Source organism: Aplidium turbinatum, chromosome 5 (genome assembly GCF_918807975.1).
Source record: "Aplidium turbinatum chromosome 5, kaAplTurb1.1, whole genome shotgun sequence".
Taxonomy (NCBI): domain Eukaryota; kingdom Metazoa; phylum Chordata; class Ascidiacea; order Aplousobranchia; family Polyclinidae; genus Aplidium; species Aplidium turbinatum.
The window spans coordinates 16,927,234-16,947,219 of record NC_137476.1 but is presented as its reverse complement, the minus strand read 5'-3'; the positions used below and the strand labels follow the sequence as shown (position 1 = coordinate 16,947,219).

General features: G+C 37.6%; 1 protein-coding gene across 2 annotated transcripts; it reads left to right on the top strand.

Moving 5' to 3' along the window:
• The first annotated feature begins 10,014 nt into the window (after window positions 1-10,014).
• Window positions 10,015-19,450, top strand: LOC145771342 (uncharacterized). 2 transcript variants are annotated; one of them, XM_082583092.1, is made up of 4 exons: window positions 10,015-10,425; window positions 11,365-11,524; window positions 18,501-18,629; window positions 19,312-19,450. In XM_082583092.1, the coding sequence occupies exons 1-4, from the start codon at window positions 10,402-10,404 to the stop codon at window positions 19,323-19,325; spliced, it is 327 nt and encodes a 108-aa protein (XP_082439218.1). In that variant the 5' UTR covers window positions 10,015-10,401; the 3' UTR covers window positions 19,326-19,450. The 2 variants fall into 2 exon arrangements, with proteins under 2 accessions (XP_082439218.1, XP_082439217.1); XM_082583091.1 differs by having other exon boundaries at window positions 11,365-11,560.
• The last annotated feature ends 536 nt before the right edge of the window (window positions 19,451-19,986 follow it).

Here is a 19,986-nt window from a genome sequence, read left to right as displayed (position 1 = left end):
GTCCAAGTCTTAAAACTTGATTTGTTCACATTTAGGACATAAAGAAAATCAAATTTTAAAAAATAGTAATGCTTTATCTTATTTGATTTTCGTTAGAAGTTTTCCAAAATATATCAACAAGTGAAGTTTTGGAAAAATGTGGAAGACAAGAAGTATGCAACTATGGCGACACAAGAGCGGAAAGCTGGAAACTGCAGTTACTGCATCATATAAAAAAGGGGTGCTAGATATTTCGTCCCTGAGATGCTTCGTCTAAACGTTTCGACCCTACAAGACATCGGCTACTTTGGTGGAAACTGTGACATTGAGAGTGACAAAACACCGCCATTAGTCAAGCTAAAAAAGTTGACTGTGGACTGAGAAAGTGAACTGAGAAACAATTTCATTATTATTAAAATATAACTTCAATATGTGCTGTACAGTTAATTTATGGTTGAATCGCTACTAAAATTTAATGTTGACTGGTACCGGTGGCCTAACCAAGGGTGGTCCAAACCCAGGGACGGGTGGTCCAAATCCTGAGCAGCTTTTGTGCGACACACGAACACAACCTGCATGCCAGATTTTCCAGTGCAAAATCCACAGGTGTTATAATGCACCTTGCACCTACTTGCGTTTTAGATCAAAGCATTACATTAGCCGTCAAATAAAAACAGTGACTTCAATTCTATTTGGGGGAAACGTGTTTTTTGACGATAGCATTGATAAACAACAGTGTCTGGTGTGCTTACAAGTAATACCTGTTCTGAAAGAATTTAATTAAAAAGGAGTTCAATTAAAGACTTTGCACTGAAAATGTGTTCCATGTTCGGTAGCACATACATTTGTGAAAGCACAGGCCTCGAAATTCACGGCGGACATGTCCGCCGTCATTGTGATGTCCGCGGGAAGTACCATCTAGATCGGTCATATTTGTCCGCCGAGAAATAATACTGAAATGAGCGATTCAAATCGCCATTGCATTTGCATAGCACGAACGTCAAACAATTGTTGCGAGAATATAATTTCCAGCGCATTCTAGCGCACATCTAGAAAATTATGTGAATACGGTATTGTATCCCTTAGCTTCCATTGAAGCAGGAAAACTTTCGATTTTTACGTTGTTGCAACGATTGATGACATTGAATCAGCGTAACAAAGGTGAATTCTTCGCCAAGAGTCGATGGGAGTACCATACTTCTAAACCAATCACGCGCAACTTAGTTCCAGTCTTACGTTGCAATGTCTGGCTTTGATCTCCGAGTAGTATTGATAAGGCAAGGTTCAGTCCTCGAAATTAGCGGCGGGACACGGCAATTGCCGTGGTAAATGCCGCCGCAAAAACGTCATAATGGCCATTCTACTATGGCAATAAAAATGCTGTCGCAAAATGAGCATTCAATTTGGACAAAAGTTGTTCAAAATTTCTTCCTGTTTGATTTACTCGCAGCGTGAGTTTAATCAGCAGAAACATCGCACCAAGACCTCACCTCGGACTATTTTACTTGCTGTGAATACTCACACAGTCTTCAAAATTAGCATATTTTTACTTTGCAAAAACGTTGACGAGGCCAAACGGCAAAAGTTGAAATTGCCTCGGCAATTGCTGTGAACGTTTATTACGAAAAAAATTGTACCAAAACATGCAAAACGAGCAGAGAAAAAATAATCGAAATAGTCTATCACGACCGCACTGTTTGATTTGTTGTGATGTAATAATACCGAAAGTAGCAATAAAGCGATCAACGCGATACGCACGCTGTTACGGTGATTCACGTTATATGTATTGGGGGAAAAAGTAAGTTAATTTTGGGTTGATTCAACGTTTGAGTCAGCACAAATCGATTTCATTTTCCCGTCGAGTTATATCACGTAACAATGCCCAATAAGATATTTACGTTTGTTTTACATTAATTCGACATCTAGCGACGTTAAATTATCATGAAACAACGTTAATGGCTCAATCAGGTACCGACAGTGTTGTACGTTGACGGCGTCAACTTTTTGTTGACGCTGAGGCTAGGCTAGCGCCGTCAATTTATTTTTCATTTGACGGAAGTGATAGCGCCGTCAACTATTTTGCCGATTTTAAGCGTCAAGCGCTAAGCGCCATTTTTTGTTTTCATGGAAAATCCCGTTTCACAATAAGAGTTTCACAATGTATTCTGGCCAGCGCGACTCATCCGAATTACCGGCTTTTGCGTTGGTTGGAATGGTTCGCTGAAATACATGCGGAAGAAGTTCGCCAAATGGTGATCACCCATGTATTGAGAACGAGGGATCAGAGACAAAAAGCGAAAAATCCATGAATGGCATCGTGGACGTTGAATATACTTTATTTCAAGAGCTCTATGCCTCTGAAAAGAGCGATGTTGGTGCAGTGAACCTTGTGAAAAGATGTATACATGCTAAACTATCACAGCTTGGAACAGTGATACCTTTCCGACTAAACGTTTTCAACTTGTTTTTGAAATACAACACACCAATACCAACCAGCGCTGCTGTGGAACGCATGTTTTCACTTGGAAATGACAATATGCGCAGGGGCGCCGGAAGCGGGCAGGGGGAGCGGATGCCTCCCAGCCCTCAAATTTCTGTGGATGGGGAGGGAAGAGGGGGCAATGGTGCCATTTTAAGGTCATGTAAGCTACTGCACACTTTGCAATATAAAAATTTATGCTATTTGCTTTTAGCCTAATTATAATATTCTATTTTTGCCTCAAAATAATATTCACGACACAAAATTCTCCATCACAGTAAGTTATATTACATCATTATAAAATACCAGTAGCATGATGCCCTTCCGTGCCATTGTTCTTTGTATAGCGGACACTTGTATCATTACTCGATAATGAGCTGATAGATGAGCATTATCGCTATATCTTATCTTAAAACTTACAAAAAAAATTGGCCTTTCAGCAACAAAAGTGCCCTTTTTTCATACTCCTGCCCATCCAGTCAAAAATCTCTCCGGCGCCCCTGAATATGCGTCTCAAACGCAGCAGATTGTCAGACAAACGTTTTGAAATGCTTGTTTTTCTGCAAGGAAATAACTAATAGGCTGAGCAGCTAATTACAATACAGTCTCAAAACATAATACCTGCTCTTTATTTATAGCTATTGTTAGCCTGAACTTGGTTGAAATATTTCCGTTTTATGAGACGCTGGCAAAAAATAGCGCTAGAAATTAGCGCTGACGCTGTCAATTTCTTTAAGAGCTTACGCAGTCCTTTACGCCGTAAAGTTTTTAGGCAATTCGCGCTGACGCTGATGCCGTCAAATTATTTCAATGACGCATACAACACTGGGTACCGATAACAAATCAATAGCTCCCAGCGAGAAGATTGCCTTGATTTACATATAAAAAAACAGTAGCCTACACAAACATAATTTCGGCACAATTAGGATACATGTTGAATAAAGAACTAGTCAGAATCGGAATCATCAGAGGATGAGGTTGTCGCGTCGTCACTGGAATACTTGAAGACGCAAAACTGCCCGTTCATGAACGCGCGATGCCATATGATCGGAAGCATTACTTTTATTTACTGCCGAAGAACCATTTATCCAATTTTGTATCACTTTTTATACTCGCAACGACACCGGTCAAAAGTAAGCATTCGATGAAAGAATAACTTTTGCGTAACAATTAAGCCAGTATTTATAACAGGGGTTCCCAACCTTTTTTACACCGTGGCCCCTTTGAAAATTTTGAAAAATCAATGGCCCCCCTATTTTTTTCAACCTTTTGAAAAGATTAAGAAACGTCATTTTAATTAAAAAAAACTTGTTTATACAGTAACCGGTAGTTAGAATGATAAAATGATATAAATACATCACACAATAAACATGATTGATAGTACATACATTAGTTATTAATATTACATATGCAGTTAATGTGATGGTTGAGCTTGTTTTTGCTCTGACAATGTCTTAATTGCTTGTTTGGTGGTGGAAAGAGCAAGGCGCATGCCATATTGAATATCCAAGACACTGCACAGCTTTGTCTTCAGAAGTAACATGGTTAAAAACCCACATTCACAACAATATGTTGACGGGAAAGGCAACAGCAATGGCATGACAATTTCATTAAGCTTAGGGTACGATTTGCTTAGTTTTGTCCAAAATGTGGTCAAACTATCTTTCTCAAAGCTCAATCGGGTTGCCGTCTCTTCTTGCAGCTTCAAGAGTTCGCTTTGTGCACCATCGTTTGTGTCTGGAATATTAGTAACAGGACAATACAAAGGATCTTTTACTAGTGTAGCAGCTTGATCTGGTATGTCAGGGAAATACTTGCTGAATTCTGGCATCAAATCTCCCAAGTGGGCACTACCGTACGGTAATTAATTGTTTCCAGTCAGCAGACATATCCACATCTCTGCCAATCTGCCATCCAATACTTCTGATAACTTTGGAAACATTGCATAATTGCCCAATTCTATGCCAATTGCCAAGTTTTCTGATGAATCCTTTAAATAATAATGTCCTTTAATATAATGTCTTTTAATAATTTTAAAAATTTGGGCAAAATGTATAGCCTACTAGTATTTTTATTAAATTTTAATTAATTTCTTCTGTTGTATAGTGTTGGAGTGAACTTAGATATGATAAGTTAAAAAATTATTATTTTTCAAATTTTTCCATGGCCCCCTTGAAAAAGGCTCATGGCCCACTAGGGGGCCATGGCCCCCAGGTTGGAAACCCCTGATTTATAAGGTTGTAAACTTTTTACAGTTCACAAGAGCATTGTCAGCGTATAAAATAGCGTGCGTGATGCTCTGGGCTACCGCCGTGTGACACACGATGAAGAAGAAGCACATAAAATTTCTTTTGATTAAAGCATACGACAATTACCGCCGCAACCCAAGGTTTGTTGATTTGGCGACAACAAAAACATTGCCGTCGTAGATGGAAGCTAATTTCGAGGGCTGAAGGTTGGTTACAAAATTTGTTAATCTTTGGTATTACAGTAGGAAAGAAAGGGCCCAGGGAAAATTAACTTTCGCTCACATGACACACAAAAATAAACCTTTTTTTTGATTATCAAACTCTTTCATTATAAATTTTATGTCTTTAAAATGTAACATTTTGGTCATTTTTGGCAAATAATCTCAAGTCCGTCATGTAGGTCAGAGAAAATTCAACAATGATTTATCATGAAAACAGTGAAAACAATTAAATAGGCCTACTATGCTTAGTGATCATAAACATTGGTATGCTGACACTGCTTACCATTAATTTATGTTCAAAATGATGCTTTCACCCCTTCTCACCTTATGAAAAAGTACCCATCTGCTATCAATAAGCTATGATGTGGAGATAAAATTTAGATAAAAAAGCATCATTTGGAACATATATTAATGGTAAACAGTGTCAGCATGACAGCATTCCAATGTTTATGATCACTAAGCATAGTAGGCCTATCTAATTGTTTTCACTGTTTTCATGATAAATCATTGTTGAATTTTCTCTGACCATTACGGACTTGAGATTATTTGCCAAAAATGACCAAAATGTTACATTTTAAAGACATAAAATTTATAGTGAAGGAGTTTGATAATCAAAGATTTTATTTCATGAAATGAAAGAATAAATGTACAGTATGTATTTGTCTGGTATAACTTTCAGCATGACCATAAAATGCCCACATGGTCATTTAGGGCTCTAAACATAGGGGTAAAAAGGGCCATTTCTGCCTGATAGGGTTGTCAAACCACCATAAGATCTCTGTTAATGGCACCACAACTCCCAAATTCAAGTTGGCAGAAGTAAAGTTTCCCAATATTACAAATAATTAGGTTTTAGAGAAATATTTTGATTGGTTTGGGTAGTAGAAGCATTTGAAAATTGAAAAAAACACTTATACGAGGCAAAAAAGCAGGATTTTGATGACCTACCTAACACTTATGCATCAAGAGATGTTGTTTTCTACTGTTTAATTGTGTGGTATATATAGTTTATAATGAACTAGCTCAGCAATTTTTAGTCTTCTAACACAGTTACAATAAAAGTTATGGGGCTCTGAAAATGGCTGAAATTTCTATTCGCTATCAGTTACCAACAAAAATCCAGTTTTGAGATGCCTGTAACTTTTTATCAACACATCCTAGTCCACTTATGGCAGCAGATTCTGAAAGAGCAGCCCAGAAATAGCCATAATACCAATTTTCAGGCATATTGCATGCATAGAAATGAAGATATGTGCCTTCAAAAACCATTGAAAATGAACGCGGCGGTCCACTGTTACGAAAAAGGAATAAGGCGCGTAAAGTTTAAACGGCCATAAAATCTAAGCTGCTTGGAATTTTCATCTGAAACTTGGGGATTTTTCATTGCTCCCATAGAGGTACATTTGGTGCAATTTTGAGCAAAATCTGAGACGGTACCCATGGAAGCACTGGTTGAGTTGGGCTGGAATGACCTAGCTACTCCTTCCGCCATAGCATCTTTTCACATATAAACTAGGTGGGCACTTGCCCACCTAGTCCCTTTGCTTGCCCCCCTAGCCCTTTCTTTGCCCCCATAGTTTGAAACTAGGTGGGCAATTTTTAAGACTTTATTTTTGTTTAAGTTAGATCCAAGTTAAAGAATGAACAACTAAATATCAGTGGTTCTCAACGTTTTTTTGGCTGTTACCCTAATCTTCGCCCTGAAGTTAGCCAATTACCCCCAAGATTAATTTTCAAAAACAAAGTGTTTATTGCTATGTAGGCTATTTCAAAGGGCTAACTATGACAATCAAAATGCAATACAATGCTGAATACAAGATGACAATGCGTTGTAAACATTCAATGCGAAGGTTGGACCTGGACTTCAGCCGCCAGCTTTGAGATCCTGGGCTTTGTGGTAGCCTACTGAGGGCGATTCTTGTGTCGCTTTCGACATCTAGGCGATTGCGCTTTTTTGTCTTCATTCCCAAGACAGTTGAAAACCTTTGTTCACAGCGATACGTTGTTGAAAAAGATGTCAGGATATTTAATGCAGTGTCACTAATGTTGGTGCGTCCTGGAGTCTGCCAAACCAGAAGGGTTCCAATCCAAGCCTTCCCCTTGAAATCAAGTTTTAACGCTTCATTCATTCGGAGAGTGATAAATTTTTCTTTGGCCGGAAAGTCGTCATCATCCACCTGGCTGTCATCACATGTCAAGGGCTCAGCGCAACATTGGAGACTAGCCGTGTCCAAATTCGGAAAGCAGTTGGCAAATGTCGATCTTCTTGGCTTGTTGGCCTAAGTGGTCACCTATGTCCTCCTTCAACGCCGCTGTCAACTCAAGTCCATTGCCTTCGAAGTACATGCCAAGCGTCTGAAACCGCACTACTGTGCCTCTTCCAACTCGGTTGTTCCACAATTTAGCCTTTGCGATAAATGCAGCTAAGATAAATGCAGTTGATCACAGTTACATTCTTGCCTTGAATTAAAAGATTGTCTTTGTTCAATTCACCAAAGATGTCAGCCAGGTAGCACAGCTGGGAAATCCACTGTTGGTTAGGGAAATATTCAGCCAAGTCGGACTTCTTTTTTATCAGAAAAACATGGACAGTAGGGTGGAGTGAAACATAGGTTAAAAATGAAAGTTGATAGAATCAATCTGTAATAGTTACTAAAAGTTGTGATGTGGTAAATGTATTCACATGCTGAAATATTTTTGATTTTGATCAACGTTAACGTCTGCCGCAAGTCCATTGAAGTTTTCACTGGTATTTTGGAGCTATGACGTCATCACAATTAGCAGATCGTCACTTTTATCTAACTTCTACCTTCGGTACTTCTATCTAACAATATCAGAGTTGTAAATTACACATAAATCGTTGCAATGCAGTGGAAAATACGTCTTTTAGAACGCTTGTTGCATGTATATGATCAACTGATAAGAAAAAACACGGATTTTAAGCTATTTTCTTCAAATTTCTGTTCCTTTCACAAGTTCATCACCACAGTTTAAGCAAGTATGTGCAATGAAGGTAAAGCAAACTACAGTAGAAAAGTGTTTTTCTTAATATGACAATATTGAGATTTCGGTTGCCTGTTTACTTTTGATCCCATATAAATATTGTAAACGCTTTTTAAATCATCAGCTTATACAGTACATGGGCGTTGGCAGAAATATTGCAGGGGGAGGGGGCAAACATCTTTTAAGCCAAATTTCATCTTGTGAGCTACAACGAGTGCAACGTAGCTAAGTGTATTGATGAAATGTAACGTAAATTTGGACGGCACGAGCGAAAACGTTACAATTAAAGATATTTCCAAGGCATACTTAGCGATAGTTTCCGAAAGCGCGAAAAAATAGTCCTGGAAAAATGTTGGTTTACTTCGAAGAAAATTGGATGAAAAAGATATTATCGCCCAAAGGTAAGAAACATTTTTGAAAGTATCGTTTTCATAAGGAAAGAAACGTTTATAAAACCCAAATCCAGGGGGACAAGTGCCCCTCTCTGCCGACTCCCATGAGTTTAAATCTCATTAAGCACTCCATTTGCCAAAAACTCTCGTTTTGTATTGAATACAGGCATTTCTAATTTTGACTGCAGTCTACTTCGAATGAATCCTTCCCGTTGTTTCTGCCCACACTCAGCAGATGCTGCTTCAATAACGAGGCGCACGGCCCCTTCCATGGCTTGCGTGTGACACGGATAGCTAGGAAATTCAAGCTCTGGAGCTGCAGCATCTTGAATGAAGGACATTAACTGACTGTCCGGTATGTCTCGAGTTAGCGGTAGTTCATATCTCTCTGTATGCTGCCAATCAATCAGTTCAAAGTATTCGTTTGCTTCAAAGATCAAGAGTGGAACTTTAAAGAGACGAATGGAATCTCCATGACCTTGTTTTCTGGAAAGTATCCTTCTCAGTGCTAATTTTCTGTTGTACAGACGTTCATCTACCAACATCCACAGCAATAGGTTCTCTTGGTGAGCAAAAAAGGCATTTCGGTTGATACCAGGGACAACTATTGCTTTTAGTTCAGCGCTAAGACAGCGCGACTTTTTAACTACGTGAAACAAAGTGTTTAGCTCCTTTACAGTAAGTAGTACAGGAAGGTTGCGTTTTCACTGCAAACCACGTTGGAGCGTATAACTTGGCAATGTAGGCTACTCCATCAAAAGTTTCCTTGCTTCAGTTGTCCCATTAGGTCATGACGATGTCGCCGCCAATGTGCGGGTTCATATGGCAGGAGAGACTGGCAGCCGGACCGACATTGGCCAATATGGAGCTCACACCCATGGAGAGCCTTCCTCCCGGAAAACGTGAACCGTGGAAGTATTGGCGATGCCTCAACCGCTTAAGAACTGGTATTGGCAGGTGTAAAACTTTGATGAGACACTGGGGTATTCCATGGGGAGCACAAGTTGCAAATGCGGACAGGAGCAAATGATGCAACATCTACTCGAATGCCCTGACCTAAAAGCAAGGTGCTCTGCACAGGATTTGGCCGAGTTCAACGATAGAGCAAGAGCCTGCGTGATGCTCTGGGCTACGGCCGTGTGATACACGATGAAGAAGACCAACGCTCTCAGATTTTACAGGGATTGTTTCGTGAAACATAAAGCTTCAAAATGCGATTGGTTGTTGTCAGCCATCTGGAGTGATTCATCTCTCTTGGATTACAATAGGCAAGCTTGGCATCACAACGCCCTGAGCTAATTGCTTTACAGATGCCATACAAGTACAGTAGGCTACTGCTGGTCTGTGCTTAAGCTCACGTCAATTGAAGGCAGTTGAATATCAACAGCCTCAAACTCTGTGACTGGTAAACTGTCACAGTCTTCAAGTTTTTTACCAATGGAGCCAGAAAAACTTAGTGGACCAGATGTAACTCCATCAAGATAATGCATCAAGTGTCTCAGTGGTAATTCATTAAAATGCAACAGACATACAAACCGCTGCAATGGCTTTTTTAGGCCCTTTTTAAGAATTGCATATTTCCGATTATGTTGCTTAAATGGACTAATTGAATCGTAAGAAATGTCCTCTATGACGTCACATGCGATGGTTTTGTTGCGGAAAAAAATCTGAAGCAAATTGTGATATTTAATCAGCACATCCCTTGTAATCTTGAACTTGCTTGCGGCAGACGAAAACTTTATTTTAAAACGCTGAAATTTTCAAAGCTTAATAGTCAAGCCACACTACAACTTTTAATCGCTATTACAGAGCAAAAATCAAAATTTTCTTTTTTCACTCCACCCTATTTAACATACCGTACTGCTTTTTGCTGTGAGACTTTGCCCACTAATACAACAAAGTTATGTAGAATGGTTTTTGCTAGTGTTGTTGTTTAAACCGCTTAACTCTTGCTTTTTGTTTCAGAACGTGAAACTGTTCGAATGTAATAATGATTTAGGGAACTTTGATGTAATCTAGGAATTTTTAGACGTAGCTTTGGGGACTTTCAGGTTTTCATTTATGAGAGCACTGCCCAAATGAATGATCATCATGAAACTCAGGTAAGGTTTATTTCAGTTGACTCATATCTATTCTTCAGGGTAAACTATTTAATACTTTTTACGGCAATTACGTGACCTGTTTATTGGTTTTGAAGTAACATTTTTAGAAGTAGCCTACTCGATTTTTTCAAAAAGTGGTATCTTCACTTTCAAGTGGCATAAAAATGACTATTATGTCAACGAGAAGTGCTTTTATCAGGATTCGAGTGTTGCTACTATCACCGCATTATGTATAGGCTATACCAGGCCCGTAATTGCCGGGGGGGCTTGGGGGGGGCAATGCCCCCCCAAGCTCAAAGTAAAAACTCTGCCAGGCAAGCTACATTTGGTACATTCTATTTGAATAAGGTTTATGGATCACTAGGAGTTTTTGCAGTTCTAGCTGATTTAATTTATTTTTTAATTACTTAACTGTATCTAAATTTAAAATTGGCAATGGCCCAAAACATAGTTAAAGAAGAAATCAAAAGGATTCTGGCCACTACAAACATATTAGATGAAGTAATATCAGAGAGAAAGACATTACCCATTGAAACATGCATCAAGCAAGACGAAGCTCTCATGGATGAGATAGCTCAAAAACTGGTAAAACATCTTCTTGGAAATAAAGTATTTCAACAACAGATGGAAAATCAAATAAATGCTTCTGTCAAAGAAAAAAGTGCGCAACTGGACAACAAATTTAAAGAAGTTGAAAGAAAACAAGAAGAATTAGAACAATACTCAAGAAGAAATTGTATCTTGATACATGGAATGCCAGAAGAAACAAAGGAAAATACTGACAAGATTGTAGAAAAATTTTTAAAAGAAAAATTGGACATCACCATCACACAAAAAGATATTGACAGAAGCCATAGGCTAAAAGCAAAGCCAAACCATTGCAGACCTTTAATTGTCAAATTTACAAACTATCACATAAAATATATGGTGTATTCTCAGAAACGAAAATTAAAAGGAACCAAACTTCTGATCACTGAGTCGCTCACAACTCAAAGACTGAAATGCATCAGAATATTAGAAACAAAAAGGCAGGAAAAAGAAATCCATTCGTACTGGACAACAGATGGGAAAATATTTTACACCAAAGCAAAAGACAGCAGTAAGAAGATTTTTATGCCCTTCAACATTGAAAATCGTGAGCTTTAAATTTCTTTTTATGATAGACATGATACATTATTTACATATTACTGATGAAAAATCAGTTAGTACTCTCTGATACTGTTAAGTGTTTCTAAACTATTCTTTATACCGCAAAACAAAACAAGGTTTTTACTTAAATGACACCTCACTTATGCCATGTATGTCAGAAATCTTGTAAAAGAAACCAGAATTCAATTTGCTGTGACATATGTGATCAGTGGGCACACTTGAAGTGCATATCTTTAACTTTGCCACAATTTAAAAAACTTGGAGCCTCTGATGAGCCATACTACTGTAACAAATGCATGTCATGCATTATTCCTTTTAATAACATATCAAATCTAGACCTAACTACACTTAATAATGATAAACCTTACAAGGTAAATGAGCTTTTGCGTGATCAAAGCCAAAGTTATTGTGAAATCAAGGATCTATCTTCAAAGATAAATGTCTATGAAAAGAATCAACTGTTATTACTCCATGTGAATATGAGAAGCTTAGTTGCTAATCTTGCAAAACTAGAATCATTGCTCACTGAAATGCCAAGGCTACCAGATATAATTGCCGTATCAGAAACCTGGCTTAATGATAATCGTACTCAGTTTGTCCAGTTGCAGGGATACAATTTTATTTGTTCTCACAGTACACATGCAGACACTAAATCAGTAGCAGGTGGTGTGGGAATGTACATAAACCATTCAATAACATATAATCAATTGGACAATTTTGGTTTAAACATAAAAGGTTGTGAAGAATTGTGGGTAAACATACCAGCAACAAATAATAGGCACTGTTTATTTGGTGTTCTTTACAGACATCCTCAACATAAACTTGATGAATTTCAAATGAAACTCTGTGAATGTATTGACACAATAAATAACCTAAACAGGAACTACTATATATGTGGTGACATTAACATTGATCTTTCAAAAAAAGATGTTAACTCATCTGTCAAGGCCTACTCTGATACACTTCTCAGTTGTGGCTGTCAGCAACTAGTGGAGACTCCTACCCGAGTAACCGCTAAAAGCTCAACTTTAATTGATCATTTTTACACAAATGACTTAAAAAATAAAATTATGTGCCATACTTTGCTACATGACATTTCTGATCATTTTCCAATTACAATTGCAATACAGTCAATGAAACCCAAAGAGGGGAAACATACTCATACAATTAGAGATACAAGAAATTTTTCGGCAGAAACGTTCTTATGTGATCTTGAGAATTCTCTTACAAATCACTGTACATTAGATCAATCAATCCATAATCAATTTAATGACTTTATAGATACATATAACGACATACTTAATAAACATGCACCACCTCGAATCTTGACAAGAAAAGAAAAAAAGCTCAAGGCTAAACCATGGATAACAAAAGCAATCTTAAACTCTATCAAAACCAAAAACAAATTATATTCCCTAAAAATAAAAACACCAACTGATACATCTGCTCATGACGCCTACAAAAAATATAGAAATTTGCTCACTCATATTAGGGAACGAGCAAAAAAGATGCATTACAACTTTTTAATTTCAGAGAGCAAACACAACACTGGAAAGACATGGGAAACCATTAATGATATTATTAAACACAAAAAGAAAAATGCAAAAATACCAAAAGAAATAATCAATCTTAATAATGAAATCTTATCTGAACCAACACAAGTGAGCAATTGTTTCAATGATTATTTCACTGAAATTGGTCCTTCAATGGCATCGAAGATTCCTTTGTCAACCACTGGGTCTCCACTAAATTTTCGAAGTGTTCCATATTCCTTTTTTCTGTCACCCATCACTGAAGAAGAAGTGCTTAAACATCTGAACAATTTGTCGTGCTCTAAAAGTACCGGCTTCAATGGAATACCTATGAAATTTATAAAGTTATCCTCATTAGTAATAGCACCCATCCTCACTAATCTATTCAATGAATGTATTAATCAAGGTGAATATCCTGACATCCTAAAAATTGCTCAAGTGACTCCTATACATAAAAATGGATCTAAAAAAAGCTGCAGCAACTACCGACCAATATCAATCCTGTCACCTTTTACAAAAGTATTTGAAAAATGCCTGTTTGACCAAATGCACAAATATCTAGCAAAAAAAGACCTTATTACACCTCACCAATTTGGTTTTAGGCCAGAGTATTCCACTTCACTTGCTGTTTCAAACATTTGTGATGACATTTTAGCAAATCTTGATAACAAAAAAACCACCTGTTCGGTATTTCTTGATCTTGCTAAGGCTTTTGATACAGTCGACCATACTATTCTCATTAAAAAAATAGAAAAATATGGATTTCGAGGCCATTCCCAACAGTTGTTAAAAAGTTACATCAGCAACCGTCAACAATACACAGTTGTTAATGGTGTTCCGTCCACTTCTAGAAAAGTTACCTGTGGAGTTCCCCAGGGTTCAACATTAGGACCTCTCCTCTTTTTGTTGTATGTAAATGATCTGCCAAACTCAACAAAAATGACTGTTAAATTATTTGCTGACGACACAAATCTAATGATGGCAGACAAATGTGAGAATGACTTACAACAAAATGTGAACACAGAACTCGAAAAGGTTCTCACTTGGATGAAACTTAACAGGTTATCAATAAATTTTACAAAAACAGAATACATGCTTATTACAAACAAAAAACAAATAAGAAATGTTAACATTAAGATTGGGAGTAAACCAATTCAGCAAAAAGATCAAATCAAGTACCTTGGTGTCTATATTGATAATAAGTTAACGTGGAAACACCACATAGAACAAGTCTGTGGGAAAGTTGCAAAGGGTTCTTGGGCACTATTAAAACTGAGAGATTATGTGAATTCAGACACATTGACAACCGTTTATTATACTTTAATTTACTCCCACCTTCAATATTGCATTACTAGCTGGGGTAAAGCTTGCAACAAAGTTCTAGACCCTCTCAGAAAAATGCAAAAAAGAATAATAAGAATAATCACAAAAAGCGATTATAGAGCCCATACCAGTCCATTATTTTTTAAAATGAATATCTTAAAGCTGGAAGACATATGTACACTGGAAGTAAAAAAACACATGTTCAAAGTCTGCATGAACTTGTACCCTTCTGCCGACTGTGCATTGTTCACAAGTTCTTCACTCATCCACAACCATAACACTAGATATCAAGCAAACAATAATTATTTTGTTAAACGCACTAATACAGAATTTGGCAAAAAATCCATACAAGTATTTGGACCAGTGGTGTGGTCAGAGGTTCCAAGCAATCTCAAAAAGTTATCTTTTTATGATTTCAAAAAACATAGCAAAGCATCAGCTTTGCAAAGTTATGATACTTGATAAGTGGGTCTTCATTTGGCCTAAGCTCTTACGTTTAACAATGTCTATTGTCATGGTGTCCAGTGTCCACTGATTTTCATGATTACTATTTGTTGGAAAATCTCGCACACAATTTTATGAAGCTGACAATTAATTGTAAGCTACTAGTCGAAGTATTAGTCTTGTTTGTGTTTTCTTTTTTGATTGTAACCAATTTGGGTAAATTGTTGATTAGTTTCATAACTCAAATTATTCTTTCCAGGGTGGCAACTGACTAGTTGACCGTATGGTCGTTTCGTTGTCTCCCTATCAATAACAAAACCTAAACATTGTATGTATTATTGTTTTATGTCACTTTTGTGTTTTGTTTTTTGATAAATAAACGATTGATTGATTGATTGATTGATTGGTTTTCCAATTCCAAATGAGTAGCCTACGGTAATCCCAGACCCAAGACTTTCTATATTTAATTTTGTTTGATTCTCATATGTCACTTTGTACAATTATCTTGCTTGTAATTTTGTAGTTGTTATGTACTGGTGGGGTAATAGTTATAGGGTTATTCCAGACAGATTGCACGATAATGATTTTTAAATTTGGGTGAGTTTTTTTGGCAAGGCATCTCAGGTAAAAGCAATTACAATGGAGTAAGATGCTGGTTTTGGAAATATTGTCCATGAATATCTCTTAAAAACAAATAAATCAACATTGGTATCAGCTTGGATAGCTGTTAGTGTTTTTTGACGTTTACTGCCGAATATTACACCCCAAAGGGGATAAATTGGTTTGGTGGAGACCTGTACCAAACAAAGTCACGAGGGTCATTTCTGACAAAGTTGTGTGTTAAAAATATTGCATCCAGTGGCGTAGCCAGGGAGGGGGGGTTGGGGATTACAACCCCCCCCCCCCCCCCTTTGGCACGTGTGATGCTTTCAGTCTAAAAAGAAATTGCCTAATTTTAAGCAAAACTGCATTAAAAGAGCGAGTTTTGTCAATACCAAACATTCAAACATCTCAGCCAGGATTTAGCAACAAGAAAACATAGAGACTTAGCTTTATTTCCGAAAAATGCCGAAGAAAACATGATCTTATTCTTTGGCTATGCCACCGGACAGCACAATTTTGCAGGAATATTCATACCCACATTTTTGTTGAAAATGCTCTCAGAATGCACCAAATTCAAAGCAATTTTTCAAAATTTTCTGGGGGAGGCCCCCCAGACCCCCCGCCGCTGGGTCGTCAAAAACCCCCCTTTACAAATTATTGGCTACGCCACTGATTGCATCTATTCTATTCTGCAATCATTTGGGCTGGAATTACCCATGTTTCTGGAATTATCCCAATCATTCGAAATTACTGCTATCTAGCACCTTGTGACTTTATAACATATGCCGTGCCTTTGCCCGAAAAACCGCAAATTAGACTAATTGCAACTACAAATGCTATGTGCATAGCCTTTTACTTCGCAACAGCTTTTGAGCCCCCCCAAGCTAAAATGTATAATTACGGGCCTGGGCTATACCACAAGTTTTTTGCAGATTGTTTTATGAAGTAGATTGCGCAGCATCGGATGCAACCTAATTAGTACCATGAACAATTCGTACCGTCAGTTCGTACCTTGAAAAGATCGAGAAAAAAATTAAAAAAAGCCGAAGTCGCTGATCACAGTTTCTGCAAACATTTTAAAATTTTTCCGCAAACAAAAAAAAACTCTTAGGATCATTTAAAGAAATTTTTAAATGTTTGCGGAAACTTTGATCAACCCTAATCTTGAACCCTTTTAAAATGTTTGCGGAAACTCTAATCAAGCCTAACCCTTTTAAAACGGTACCTCTAAATACCCATTGTCAGGCATTGTCGGGTATTGTTAGGCATAGTAGACTTTTTGGGGGTTTGTGGAGCATTTTCAGGGGTTGTCAGGTATTGTGGAGTAGGCTAACTACTTTCAGGCATTGTTGGGAATTTCTAGGCATTGTCGATCATTATCAGTGGTTGACGGGTTTGTTAGGCATTATAGCATTTTCAGGGGTTGTCAGGCATTGTAGAGTAGCTACTTTCAGGCATTGTCGGTAATTTCAAGGCATAGTCTAGGATTTGTCTAATGCCCGACAATGCATGACAATGGGTATTTAGAGGTACCCCTTTTTAAATGTTTGCGGAAACTGCGAGTGCGATCGGCGACTTCAGCAAACGCTTAGGATCATTATCAGAAATTTTAAAATGTTTGCGAAAACTGCGGAAAAATGGAAACTGCGATCAGCAACTTCGGCTTTGTTCTATTTTTTTTCACTCGATCTTTTCAGTTTGTTTGTTTGCGGAAACACCCTAACTCTTAACCCTTTTAAAATGTTTGCGGAAACTGCGTTCAGCGACTTCAGCAAACTCTTAGAATCATTACCGGAAACTTTAAAATGTTTGCATTACCGGAAATTTTAAAATGTTTGCGGAAAAACGGAAACTGCGATCAGCAATGTTCTATTTTGTTCTCTCGATCTTTTCAGTTTGTTTGTTTGCGGATACCGATGCCTAGCTAATCGATATCTAATCCTTTTAAAATGTTTGCGGAAACTATGATCAGCGACTACAGCTTTTTTAATTTTTTCTCTTGATCTTTTCAAGGTAACTGACGGTACGAATTGTTCATTAGGGTGGAGTGAAAAATAAAAAAATTGAATTTCAAAAAGTGGTCTTGATATATGGCCCCAAATATCAAATGAAATACTTCTATCATAATTTTGGGTTCTTGCACCCTCTAGTGGCCGTGCAATTTCACCAAACAAGCTGAAAATAGCTAATTTTGCCATATCTTGATAACCGCTTATACTAGAAAGTTAGTTTTTGGCTTAAATGCTGCAGAAGTAACATGTTTCTATCTTATTTCCAAAGAACTTTCTCTTAAAAATGTACAGAAAAAAAGTTACAAGCAAATTACCGTACTGATTTTTTAAAGTAAAATCAAGCACTGATGCAGTGGGTGCGATGTCAAAAGTGTATAATGATTGATCTTATGACTGGGAAACATACCCCATCAAGTAGAACTACTTTTAAAAACTTACTCAAACAAATGAAGTCCTCTTCTAGTATAAATACACTTGATCTTAGCAATCAAAGAATCAATAAAACAGTCTAGTTTCAAAGTGGACTTCGAGTAACCCACTATTTTTATGGCTGATTCACACTGTCACAGTTCGGCTTCAATGAGGCAGAATATAGTTTTGTTTTAGAAATTCTTAAATAAACTGAATTCATTGTGTGCATATTTAATTTGTATTTCAAATGTCATATTGGAGTCAAAACGCTTAGTGTGAATCAGTCCTTCACATTCTTACAGACATGCTGTTGTATGGTTTGTATCACACAACTCCATATTGAAAACACAAAAATTTCAAAGCTGGTTTCAGCATCTCAATTGAATGGAATAGCCAAAGCCAAACCCAACAATGATTTAAGTTTGATTAAAAATTGGTAATAATTTGCACTGTCCTGCTCATTGCCCTCTGGAAGACCTCAAACTTCCCCAGATTGAGTAATTACCCACAGGTTAAGAGCCTCTGGCCACTGCTGCAGATGATTGTGTAAAAATAAAAATCGATGTAACATTATTTGTTTACAACACTGCTTTACTTATAGATGTTGTCCAGAGCAATACGAAATCATGCACTCTACAAGAAATCGACCACAAACTGGGCGACTGGTTTATGACGTGGGAAGACCGCGATGGGGGCCGGCTTAAACGTCTTGCTACAAAAAGTACTGCGGGTATGTTCATTTGTTCTCTCCGTCACTGACAAATCGTTACTATTCTCTCAATAAGGGCAATAAAAGCATTTTTATTTACTTAACCAGCGATTAGTTTATTGCTGGAGCAGAACTTCAAGAAATATACACACATTTTAAGACTTGACTTCAAAGATCTATCAAACGATAACAATAATAATTTGCACTGGTTAGAGAAGGCAAACCGCATCATCATCATCATAATCCATCGTCGGTTTGTTCCCCACTAGTGGGGGTGGCCGATTGTTTCCGCGCAGCAATTGTCTTAATCCCTTTTCTCCATTTCACCCTGTCCCTTGCATCTTCCTCCTTCAGTCCGACTTTTTTAAACTCATCCTTCACTTGTTGTGAAGGATGAGTTTAAAAACACGATTAACGAATGGCCATTAATGTTAGAGGTTGATAGAACATAACGGTATACCCATTCCCACCCCATCGTATAGGCTACGAATTACAGAATTAAAACATACTGAGGAATGTTAGGATGTATTAAAAAAATGCTTGTTATTGTAACACAACCGGGTGTTGCATACACATATCCATGGGATATGTAGCAATTAGAGTCTGTTCTTTCACGGTGCTGTAAACACGACCTAATTTGCACTGTACAGTATATTTTCTTTCATCCCTGTTTTCTTTACAAATGTTGTATATTGTTTTATAGGTACTTGCGTTTGAGGCCGCCACAGATCACGTTGTTACATCCAGGCGCAGTCTTCTGATGAGGCATGAAGTACCTCAGTCCACTGTGTTTTTAGACTTTTATGCATGTCTTGTCGTAGCTGAGAATTGTGCATGGGTGGTGCATTTTACCATTCGAATAAATGTATTTTTCAACAACTTTACGTTTGTTTACATCATTGACTTAAATTTGCTCAGTACAAGAAGGTGGTCATCGTATTGGCATATGGATCATCAGGACAGTGTCAACTTGAAATTGCAGGTTAAGTTTAACCAACGTTGCTCATCTACAACGATTAGTGCAAAATATGTATGGCCAACTGCGACGAAAAGTGCAAAGTGCGTTTGGCCAGCGTAGGTACCAACGATGAACTACGTTGGCAGTAGAGTTGGGATTACGTAGGCCCAAAGATTTTAAAATAAGTCGGCTCAACTGCGACGAATGGTGCAAAATACGTTGGGCCATCGTAGGGTACCGACGATAAACTACGTTGGGTGTAGAGTTGGGATAACATTGGCCCAAAGATTTTAAAATAAGTCGGCCCAACTGCGATGAATGGTGCAAAATACGTTGGGCCATCGTAGGGTACCAACGATGAACTACGTTGGGTGCAGAGTTGGGATAACGTTGGCCCAAACATTTTAAAGAAGTTGTCCC